General features: G+C 36.2%; 1 protein-coding gene across 8 annotated transcripts in view; it reads left to right on the top strand.

Annotated features, from left to right (window-relative positions):
* Positions 1-12,651, top strand: part of TDRD5 (tudor domain containing 5) — a 96,419-nt gene that overhangs the window by 33,443 nt on the left and 50,325 nt on the right. For all 8 annotated transcript variants that reach the window (XM_054456593.1, XM_054456461.1, XM_054456295.1 and 5 more), the window contains 3 exons: positions 5,339-5,492; positions 9,084-9,256; positions 10,299-10,519. In XM_054456593.1, coding sequence (XP_054312568.1) covers positions 5,339-5,492; positions 9,084-9,256; positions 10,299-10,519 — 548 coding nt within the window. The remainder of the gene's footprint in view (positions 1-5,338; positions 5,493-9,083; positions 9,257-10,298; positions 10,520-12,651) is intronic.

Here is a 12,651-nt window from a genome sequence, read left to right as displayed (position 1 = left end):
TGGTGGCTCATGCCTGTAACCTCAGCACTTTGGCAGGCTGATATGGAAAGATTACTTAAAGCCAGGAGTTTGAAAAAAGTATTTTCAACAAATGATGCTGGAACAACTGAATGCAAGATACAACTGAATACAAAAAAAAAAAAAAAAAGAATCCCAACCCCAACCTGACACCATGTACAAAAATTATTTCAAGATGTATCATAGACCTAAATGAAAAAATTAAAGCTCTAAAACTTCTAGATGAATTAAAATATATTAATGACCTGGACAGGCAAAGCTTTCTTAGGACACAGAAGCAGTAATCAGTTAAAAGAAAACTGATAATGAGACTTCATCAAAATTAGCTTCTATTTAGGAGACCCCATTTAAAATTGAATAGGCAGACCACAGACTGGGAAGAAATATTTACAATCATACATCTAACAAAGGACTTATATTCAGAATACATAAAAACCAGTCTATAGCTCTATAATAGAAAGCCAAACAATTCTTTTTGTAAATGGCCCAACTTCACAAATGCAGATATAAGTGACTGATAAACATATGATAAACTCACATTTTTGGTGCAAGTATAAAATGGTACAACTACTGTGGAAAATGTTCTTACAATTTCTTATAAGTATATATTTATCCTTTGACCCAGAATTATACTCCCAGATATTTATTCAAAGTCTCTGTCCTCAAAGACTTGTATGATAGTATTCATAACAGCTTTATACATTATAGCCTTCCAAAACTGGAAATAAGCCTACTATTCATCAATAAGGGAATGAATGAAGAGATTGTGGTATGTTTGTACAACAAAATACTATTCCACATTAAAAAGAAGTAAACAGCTGATACATGAACCAGTGTGGATGAATCTGAAAAATAGTTGCTGCAGAAGTAAGTCTCACACAGCAGCATACTGTAGAATGTCTTTTATATGAAATAATACAATAGTCAAAGATAATCTATGGCAGAAAAAAAGTTTGTCTCTAGGGATGACTGGGAAAGGGAGAACTTTCTGAGGTGATGGAAGTGTTCTGTATCTTGAATAGGGGTTTGGGTTACACAGTTCTGCATTTATCAGGGCTAATTGACTGGTAAACTTAAGTTGTGTGCATTTCACTGTGTGTAAATTTTACCTAAAAGTGAACAGATACTGATTTCTAGTTAATGCTGTACATGCTGGCCTATTTTAGAGTAAGGGCTACTGATGTCTACAGGTCACTTTGAAATGTATATAAAAGATAAGATAGGTTGGTAGATGGTTGGATACACAGATGACATAGCAACTCTATAGTGGTAGAGTTCAGTATCCAGTTCTTTCAACTTTTTCTATGTTTGAAATTTTACATAAGAAAATCTTAGGGAAAAAAAGGAAAGATAAAGATGTTTCAAGAGAAAATGACAGGTATTAAACAGGCAAAGAAGAGCCAACATGAATAATAAAGCCAAAGAAGGAAACAGAATGAAGCCTAAAAACTAGAATTCAAGTAAACCTTACTGAAATGGAAGATTTGAGGCTATGTCTTTTGAAGAGCACACTGCATATCTGACAGTATCAACTCAGAATGACCAATATCAAATTTCTGTACTTAAAAGAAAAAAAATTTTTCTGGGCATTTAAACGAAAACAGCAAGTGACTTATAAAGGAAACAAAAGTTAAATTATTAGACATTTTCACAGCAACGTTTTAAGCTAGATGAAAAGGGAGTGACTTATATACTCAAAACATGAGCCAAAGATTCTTTAGCTAGCAAAACTGACTTTCAATTGCAGAGAGCCAGACAAGCTACTATCACCATGCAAGAATTCAAGAACTCTTGTTCCCATGAGCCCTTTCTGAGAAATTTGCTGGAGAATGAACATCAGAAAACCAAAATCACACTAGAGAGACATTGATAAAAGGACTGAAAGTGAATGCCATTTATACAACTCAGATCAAATGAGGGTTGGGGGGAGAGAATGTAGTGTTTCGTGGCAATGTACTCTGCTAATGTAGACAAAGTACAGTTACACAAAATAGTGGAAGAAGAAAGGGTGAGCATATGCAAAATTATTTTGTTTTGATTATATTGTTGGTAGTATTCTGAGACCATTGTTGTATAATTTGATATAAAGCAAATGAATAATTAGGAGATAATTCAAATTGTGTATACAAGGATATCCTAGTTACATAAATTGAGTTTGGAACATCTTGTCATACCAGACCAGCAAGGAAGCTATTAAAAACTAGGTTCACATTAGAAGAGCTTAGGAATTCACTTGAAGAATTATTTCAGGCTACAATAAGGATAATAATTGCAATATTTTGAAGCCTATCAAATATATTTAATTCTGTGAGTTTATATGATACTAAAAAAACTGATGACTCAACATAGAGGATGATGGAACTAACTCACTTTCTTTAAAAATGGTAAATAAAGAGAGCCAATCACTTATCTTGGCATTCCTAAATGAATTGATACAGCTGGATAAGCAAAGAGCAGGAGGGAAAGCATACATCTATAGAGTGTTCCAACTAAATAATGAAAAGGAATTGACAGAATGCTGCTGTTAAAACCCTCAAAGTAATGGATCTAGGAATTGACTAATAATGGCTCTTAACAACACCAAAAAAAGAGACAACCAGATATTATGTGCCACTCTTTAGAACATAGCATAACTTATAGTATTGTCAAAGAGATCAAACATAAATCTGATCAAGCCTGTGGGGATATTCATTATGCTAATTTGCAGGAAATAAAGTGTTTGTACTGCAAGATTGTCAGACTTTGAGAAAACAAAATCATGTAAACAGGATATATACACATATTTGAAGGCATAAATCTAAACTCTAAGAAAAGGATAATTAAAATTTCATTGAAGGTGGAAGGCAAGTAAGGAGGGTGGGAGTAGAAATATATCAAGTTCTTTCTTTCTTTTCTTTTCTTTTCTTTTTTTTTTTTTTTTTTAAGATGGGGTCTTGCTGTTGCCCAGGCTGGAATGCAGTGGTACAATCATAGCTCACTGCAGCCTCAGCCTCCCGAGTAGCTGGGACTACAGGCACATGCCACCATGCCCAGCTAAGTTTTTTGTTTTTTTTTTTTTAAAGTTGTAGAGGCAGAGTCTCATTATATTGCCCAGGCTGGTATCTAACTCCTGGCCTCAAGCAGTCCCTCCTGGCTCAGCCTCCCAAAGTGCTGGGATAACAGACATGAGCCACTTTTCCCAGCCCATCAGTTTCTTCATTGCTCATAGTTGGGAGCCAATAAAGCAGAAAGCATAACAAAGGAATTAGGATAAAATATATCTGACATATTAGTAAATTGACTAACCTTTTAAAAGAAACTGAGTCTCAAGATCAGCTAGCAAAACTCAACTGTGTTTCATGTACTGAGATAATAATTGAAAAAAGCAAGATGTACCTAGTATATGTAATCTATTATGTTGAATCATGTTTGAGTTTTGATAATTTCTGGAACATTTTAACAAGGAACTGGCAATAATGGTTACTTCCAGGGAAGTGATTGCTAGGTGACTGAGGAATTTTGTTGTTGTTGTTGTTTTTGCCAATTTAACTGAAGTGTTTATTTTTAAAATAATTTATCCTGCCTTTTAATAATCAGATCACTCAGCATCATTACAGTTTACCAAAATACAGATAAATTCTAAAGGAAAATGTCATTTCTGAATAAAAGCTGTCAAGTCAAAGTGATTGAGAAATCCAGATGAGCACTCTGTTCTCATCTGCTTGTTTCTCTTGGTGCAGAGGAGAAAGCTAGAAGATGGCAGCTTACATTTTCATGACCAATTTAGCAGATAACAACTCAATATAAAACTCAAAAATAAACTCGCAACATAAATTGAGGAAACTGAAGCTTATTCACTTTGAAAACCAAAAGGATTGAGAATAATGTATTAAAATTCAAATAGGAGACTACCTGAAGAGCCAAGATGAGAATACGTATTAGAAGGTCTTCCACTGAAAGCATTAACATTAGTATTAAAAAGATAATTTGCACGATAGATTAAAAAGGGAAAAATACACTAATTGAGTTTTTCAGTATAAAATGCATGTAAAGAATGAAGATAGAAGTCATTCAACAACAAAAAAGTCTCTTTAGATGTAGCAGGTTTTGCTTTGTTTTTTTAGGCTCAGAAATAAGCAAATTTATCATCTTAGGATAATACATACAATAAATGCAACATATTTATTGTCTTTCTTAGAATAATACCTACAATAGATGCAAAATATGAAGACTGAAGGCAGCTTTGGGAGAACATTTCACTTTTAACCCTTTGGAGTAGTTTTTTTAAAATGTTTTAAGAATTTATGTAAGATACAGTTAATATAAATGAGTGAAACTAAAACAATGTTGGTGATGCTTTTGACTATAGAATAAATAACTGATGATAGACGGTCCTTTTTAAGACATATGAAATGTTTTCTGTTTAAGGAATGTATTTTATGTGTCTATCCCATATATATTGTCTTCTGTCTTCATTTGGTATGACTTCTTTTCTAAGGCAAGAAAATCAAACTGTATGCTATGGGAAATACACCGATAGATAGCTGCTCATTTATTCCAACTTCTTTTTTTTTTTTTTTTTTTTTGAGACGGAGTCTTGCTCTGTCACCCAGGCTGGAATGCAGTGGTGCAATCTTGGCTCACTGCAAGCTCCACCTCCCGGATTCACGCCATTCTCCGGCCTCAGCCTCACGAGTTGCTGGGACTACAGGTGCCCATCACCATGCCTGGCTAATTTTTTGTATTGTTAGTAGAGATGGGGTTTCACCGTGTTAGCCAGGATGGTCTCGATCTCCTGACCTCGTGATCCACCCACCTCGGCCTTCCAAAGTGCTGGGATTACAGGCGTGAGCCACCGTGCCTGGCCTTTATTCCAACTTCTAAGGTGAAATAATAAACAAAATTTAAGGAAATATTTTTAAACAATAATTTCTGTACATGTCGGAAGTGATATTGAATATTATCTTTATTGGAAAATAGAGAAATACCAATAGTTTTATTACAACTGTTGTAATTTGTGCATTCTCCTCTTGTTTTTTTGAAACACTTTTGCTTTATATTCAGACATTGTTAAAAATGAGAAGTGAAAAATGCCCACCCTAACTTTTACTTTAGTTTACCACATGCTTTAAAAGGAACTTGACATTGACCTAGAAGTTTTATGGTAAGGGATTACTGGTCACTTGGTTTGTTTTATACTGGTATGGAAGTGAGCCTTTACTCTGTAATACTTGAGTTCATTGATGCTTTAAGATTTACTTTGGTTGTCCAAGGACAACTATATATGTTATGTATCTGTTATCTAATGCTGTTTCATGTAATTTCTATTTTCTTGTGACAGGTAATTTTTAAAGAGCAACTATCACCAAAAAAATTAGGCTTCTTAAATGTGACAGAACTTGTTGGAGCTCTTAGTGACATTCTCCATGTTGAGTTCAGGGAAGGACAGCAAGACTTACTAGTGTTTGATGCGGATAAGAAGCTTCTACCACCTGGTGAGTGGAACCACAGTATGATGCAAACCTCATTTTTATTGTCCTTATGAGGACAAAGAGAAAACATGAAATAATGCCTAGCCATGAAATGTTTTATAAAATGACCTCCTTTCTGGTGGTATTTGTTGTAATAAGGTTAATCTGTATTATTAATAAAAATAATCTGAATTTTAAAATTTTGCTTTCTTGGGCCGGGTGCAGTGGCTCACGCCTATAATCCCAGCACTTTCAGAGGCCGAGGCGGGCGGATCACGAGGTCAGGAGATTGAGACCATCCTGGCTAACACAGTGAAACTCCATCTCTACTAAAAATACAAAAAAACTAGCCAGGCGTAGTGGCGGGCGCCTGTAGTCCCAGCTACTCAGGAGGCTGAGGCAGGAGATGGCATGAACCCGGGAGGTGGAGCTTGTAGGGAGCCGAGATCAAGCCACTGCACTCCAGCCTGGGTGACAGAGTGAGACTCTGTCTCAAAATAAAAATTTTTCTTGCTTTCTTCATTGTCTAGATTTTTTGATAATTCTGAAGGAAATAAATTTCCTAAAATGGTGGTCTGATAGTGCAGTGGTTCTTAACTCAGGCCGTGCATCAAAAGCTTTTTAGAAATATATGGAGATGCAGAATAAATGGGTATGTGTTGGGACCCAGCACTTGTATTTTTTAAAATAAACTTTTAATTTTAGGATAATGTTAGTGTTACAGAAAAATCATAAAGGTAGTACAGACTTCCCATACACCTTTCACCCAGTTTCTTCCAATATTAATGCCTTATTTACCATGACACATTTATCAAAACTAAGAAATTAACATTAGTACATTGCTAGTAACTAAACTCCAGGCTTTATTCTGATTTTACCAGTTTTTCCAAGAATGTCCTTTTTCTGTTTGTGTGTCCACTCCAGGATAATACCACATTGCATTTAGGGCACTTGATTTTTGTTTTTTTTGTTGTTGTTGTTGGGGGGGCGGTGAGGGACCTTCTTTTTCTTTTCTTTTTTCTCTTTTTTTTGAGATAGATTCTTACGCTGTCCCCCAGGCTGGAGTGCAGTGACGCAATCTTGGCTCACTGCAACCTCCGCCTCGCGGGTTCACGCCATTCTCCTGCCTCAGCCTCCTGAGTAGCTGGGGTTACAGGCGCCTGCCACCATGCCCAGCTAATTTTTTGTATTTTTAGTAGAGACGGGGTTTCACCATGTTAGCCAGGATGGTCTCAATCTCCTGACCTCGTGATCCGCCCGCCTCGGCCTCCCAAAGTGCTGGGATTACAGGTGTGAGACACCATGACCTCGTGATCCGCCCGCCTCGGCCTCCCAAAGTGCTGGGATTACAGGTGTGAGATACCACGCCCGGCCATGACCTTTTTCTTTTGAAGTTTTTATTGAGATAATTTTAGATTCACATGGAGTTGTAAGAAATAATACAGTATGATACCATGTACCTTTTACCTAGTTTCTCTGATGGCAACTCCTCGCAAAACTAGATTGCAGTATGGTACTTGTATTTTTATAAGCTAGAATGAGTGGTTATGATGGACAGGTTTTTTTTTTTTTTTTTTTTTCAAAATGTAACTACCTTTATTGATTTTTCTGATTATTAAAGTAACTCATGTTCATTCTGAAAATATATAAACAGCACAGATGAGTAGAGAGAGAACATTTTCTGTTATTTTATCCACCCCCCAAAAATAATGCTCTTAGAATGTTTATATAGCCTCCAAGACTTTTTCCAATGAATATGTAAGATAGATCTTTTTTTTTTAATCACAAAAGCTGCACATGCTTGTTTAAACAATTCCAACAATACAGAGGTAACTAGCATTAATAGTTTTAGTGTGTTTATTTTTGGACCTCTTCTATATGATATAGCTAATTATCACATGTATAATTTTTCCTACACAAAACAATAGTATATAAATACAGATTTTCCTCAACTTATGATGGGATTCTATCCCAATAAACCCATCATAAGTAGACAATGCATTTAATATACCTAGCCTACTGAACATCATACCTTGGCCTAGCCCACCTTAGACATGCTCAGAACACTTACATTAGCCTACAGTTGGGCAAAATCATCTAATACAAAGCCTATTTTATACTAAAGTGTTGAATATCACCTGCAATTTATTGAATACTATACGGAAAGTGAAAAACAGTGTTGTGTGGGTACTTGAAGTATGGTTTCTAATGAATGTGTATCACTTTCATACCATAAGAAAGTCAAACCACCGTGGACATCTGTATTATGGGAATCCTCATTTCTTACACTTCATATACTGTGGGTGTTTTTTCATATTAGTACAAACAAGCTTATTTCATCATTTGAAGTTACATATAATTATAATGTACTTAACCAGTCTTCTACTGATGGACATTAGGATTGTTCCCATTTTTTCACCATCACAAAAAAATACAGTGACAAATATTCTTGTACCTACATCTTTGTGTACTTATGACTTCATTTTTTAGGAGCCACCATGCTTGTAGGTCTATCTGGAATCTTTTTTTTTTTTTTTTTTTGAGATGGAGTCTCGCTCTGTCACCCAGGCTGGAGTGCAATGGTGTGATCTTGGCTCACTGCAACCTCCACCTCCCAGGTTCAAGTGATTCTCCTGCCTCGGCCTCCCAAGTAGCTGGGACTACAGGCGCCTGCCACCATGCCCAGCTAATTTTTGTATTTTTAGTAGAGACGGGGTTTCATCATATTGGCCAGGCTGGTCTTGAACTCCTGACTTTGTGATCCACCCATCTCGGCCTCCCAAAGTCCTGGGATTACAGGTGTGAGCCACTGCACCCAGCCTGGAGTCTGTTTTAATATGCCAACCTCTTGTAGTTATCATACGCATGTAAATTTGAACAAAATACATGATTAACTTGAAAATTTCCCAAGAATTAAGGAATTGTATTATGGAATATTAAGTAGTTACATACATTCTACGTTAAGCAACGAAGAATATTCCCTGTTTAATTTGAACAAGAAGTGAATTGAAATCAAGATGCTGAAAAAAATTAAGTCTTTAACTAAAGTTTAAGAAACCTTGGCTGGGCACGGTGGCTCACACCTGTAATCCCAGCACTTTGGGAGGCTGAGGCGGGCAGATCACGAGGTCAGGAGATGGAGACCATCCTGGCTAACATGGTGAAACCCTGTCTCTACTAAAAATACAAAAAATTAGCTGGGCATGGTGGCGGGCGCCTGTAGTCCCAGCTACTCGGGAGGCTAAGGCAGAAGAATGATGTGAACCCAGGAGGCGGAGCTTGCAGTGAGCCGAGATCGCACCACTGCACTCCAGTCTGGGCAACAGAGCAAGACTCTGTCTCAAAAAAAAAAGAAACCTTATCAGATCACAAGCCTCCCTCCCCCTAGCACAAATAATTTAAGATTTGTTCCCACCTAGAACTTCCCTTATATTTTGCCACACTGAAAGGTCTGCAAGGACAGGTTTGTATCTCTCATTTATCATTGTCTTTCTAGCACCTGGTGTGTTGAAGGTGCTTAGTAATGGTTGTACAGCTATTTTAACAAATATGCATAGGCTGCTCTATTGGCCATTTGAGATGGAGTTGTTTCATCAGTCAGAAATTTGTGTTTAGTTCAGTCAGATAAGAAAATAGAAGCCAAAGCTTGTGTCTCCAGTCTACCAAGAAATTCATTGTCTACTGCTACTGTCAAAGAGACTGTATGGAATTGCCCTTCAAAAAAACAAAAAGAGCCACAACAGAAGATTTGTAAGAAGCCTAATCTCGTGGTAAAGCCTTTACAGCTGGTGAGTGAGGTTTAAAGACTTTGTGCACTGGAGATTCAGCATTATGGAAAGTAAATGAATGTGTGTTTCTTTAAACCAAAATTCTTTTTAGAAAAGTCTTATTTCTGGATATATCATTTATTAGAAGAAATCGTCTTTGTATTGAAGTTATGTCATATAGCATTCTTTCTAGTTTTCAGTCTTTTATGTAAGTAGCTTTTCCTCAATACTCATTTTAAAGTTTTCGAATGGTTTTGAGAGTTGACAGCTCTCTCATGATGTCTTGAAAACCCACAGGGGCTTTAGAGGGAAAACTTGAGAGGCTTCGTTTTGGCTGTGTGCCTCAACACTGCTGCAAATTGCCTCTACACCCATCCTCAATTATAGGGTGCTTTTATTTTTTTCTTTTCTTTCATCTCCACACACAGTTCACCCTTTTTGTGTTCTTATCTCCCATTACTTATTTTGTTGTTATTAAGGAATCATTGCTTGCTCTTTTTCCCTTCTGCCCTTTCTACCTGGCTTGTTTCATGGAAGGAAAAAGTTTTGTTTGGAGAGCTTGCTGTATTTTCTGGAGGAAAATAGAAGGCCTACAGGAAAACAGTATGTTTCAGAATGAGAGTGTTTGAGAAATCCTGCTTTTGATTGGAAGACTAGTCTGAAATTTAACCTATTAAAGTTACCTTTGACTGCTGATATGTTTGAGTAGGATAAGAATCCACCTTGGTTCAGCCTGGATGTTTGAAGTATCATATTTTCAATTTTGTATAGGGCAATTGTGTAATGCTTTTAAACTCTATACCTAATGTCGTAAGGTAGTAGTTTTTATATTTTAACATAAGTAAGAATCACCCAGGGAATTTATTTAAATGTATAATTGTGGGCCCCATTCCCAGGCATTCTGAATCAGTAAGTCTGGGCTAGAGTTCAAGAATCTGTATTTTTATAATTTCCCAAGTGATTCTGATAAAGGTGATTCATGAAATATACTTTGAGAAACATGCCATGGGGTTTGAAATGTCACCAAGAGATTTTTAATTTTTTTTTTTTTCCTAACATATAGCAAGTAGAATCAAACAAATCACAGCTCAACCTGGCAACGGCAAATCATGACATCCCACCAGATGCTGTGCCAGACAAGAAATTATGCAGACTCCCACCATTAGACACCAGTTCCCTCATAGGGGTCTTTGTGGAGTATATCATCTCTCCTAGTCAATTCTACATCCGGATCTATAGCAGGGATTCATCAGAGTTACTCGAAGACATGATGATTGAAATGCGGTAGGAGTCTGTTGTTTTCAATGTGTTTTTCACATATCTCTTAAATCAGCAGTTCTCAAACATTTTGGTTTCAGGACTCTTAAAAATTAAAGACCTAAGAGAGCTTTTTTTTTTTATCAGTATTTATTGTATAGAAATTAAAACTAAAATTTTAATATTAAAATAATTCTCGTGTTAATATAAGTAACATTTTTATGAAAATAACTTTGTTTAAAAATTTAGAAGGGTGGCATTGTTTTATCTTTTTGTAGCTCTCTTTAATATCTGGCTTAATAGAAGAAAGTTGATTTTTTCATATTTGCTTCTGCATTTAATCTGTTGAGATATGTTGTTTTGGTTGAAGTATCTGAAGACATCTGGCCTCATATCAATGTGTAGTCTGGGAAAAAGTATTTTAACAGCTTTTTCAGAAAATTGTGAATTTTTTTTTTGATAGTATGCTAAAACTTGAGAAATGGTAGTTTCTCAAATGTTATTTGGAATTTGAACTTTTTATACTCTATTATGTTAAAATCCACTGGTCTGCCTTTACAATTTGAATGGATTTAAGACTGGCTGTGTAATTGCTGGCCCTGGTGCAAAATTAAAATGCAGTGCTCCCTGTTTAAAAATTACTAATTTCAAGATGGCAACAGCAGAATATTAAAGCAAGCACAAAGCTGCTTCTAAGCATGGATTCAAACTATCCCTGAATGGATCATACAACTTTATAACGTCATGTATTGGTCATTTGGGAAATAACTAGTTTGCTGAATTATGCAGATCTTCCAAATGTTGACACATTTCGTTATGCAGTATAAAAATATCACATTAATATCATCACTGATCTCAGAAAAGTATTTAGTATTGGGAAGCTGTCAAGCTCACAGTGGTGAATGCAACATTTCCAAAATTGTTTTACTCGAAAGTTTGATTTTTATCATTGACAACATGTACTGTGAGTTGTTTTCCTTGAAGTGACAAGCTTGCTTCATTTTTGAAAAATGTCAGATACCCAAGTCGGCTTGCTAGTGGTTCTTTCAAGCAAAAATGATATGAAAGAAATGGCTAGTTCGTCTTCCAGGTAAAAATCATGTTTGTGGACTATACTTTGAGAACTACTAACGTATATTATCTTTTTTCTCTACTAAAAACTGTGTCCTTTGTTAGCAAACACCATGTAAAATATGGACATTTTCAACCACCTTAGATTTATTCATGAACAACAATGTCTGATTTATAAATTGTTGTCATAGAAGAATAATTTATTTCATTTTATTTTGTATCTCAAAAAACATTCCATGTTTTTAATTTGACAATAGTATGTATTCTTCTACTCCAGGACACCTGGCATAATGTAAGTCTCATAATCACTTGGTAAAAATATCTATTCCATTCCAGTATGCCCATGGGACATTTGTACATGTTTTAAAAGCACACTTACTGGCTCTGTGACCTTGAAGTTACTTTACTTCTCTGGGCCTAGTTGTCTTATCTCCAAAATGAGATAATAATAGTACCTACTTCACAGAGTTCTAAAAATTAAAGTACTTGGAGCATAGCCCAAATGTTAGCTGCTATTATTAATACTATAGACTGGGTACAGTGTGGTTCATGCCTGTAAACTTAGCACTTTGGGAAGCCAATGTGGGAGGATCGCTTGAGCCCAGAAGTTCAAGATTCATCTGGGCAACATAGTGAGACCCTGTATCTACAAAAAAATTAAAAATTAGCTGGGCATGATGGTGCGTGCTTGTAGTCCCAGCTCCCCAGGAGGTTGAGGCTGCAGTGAGTCATGATTGTGCTACTGCACTCCAGCCTGGGCAACAGAGTGAGGCCCTGTCTGGGGGAAAAAAAAAAAAATACTGTAACTACTGTGTGCTTGGTGTCAGAATGTTGAGGCACTTGTGCTACAAGGATAAGTAAGACATGGTCCTTTGCCTTTGCGAATACCGTGATTAGCTTAAGAAGATAGAGGAGATACATGGGATATTATAAAAGGGAGTCGTTCTGCCTGGGCAAGGTTGAGGAAAGCTTCACAAAAGAGATAATTGAGCTAGGCCTCAAAGACAAGAATTTGCGAGTCAAGGAGGTTATGAGTGGGTATAATCAGGTCCAGTCACTGGAACCAAGGCCAACATTAACAAAGGAGT

Source organism: Pongo pygmaeus, chromosome 1 (assembly GCF_028885625.2).
Source record: "Pongo pygmaeus isolate AG05252 chromosome 1, NHGRI_mPonPyg2-v2.0_pri, whole genome shotgun sequence".
Classification (NCBI taxonomy): domain Eukaryota; kingdom Metazoa; phylum Chordata; class Mammalia; order Primates; family Hominidae; genus Pongo; species Pongo pygmaeus.
The sequence above is the reverse complement of the archived record's forward strand: the minus strand, read 5'-3'. Positions and strand labels throughout refer to the sequence as shown.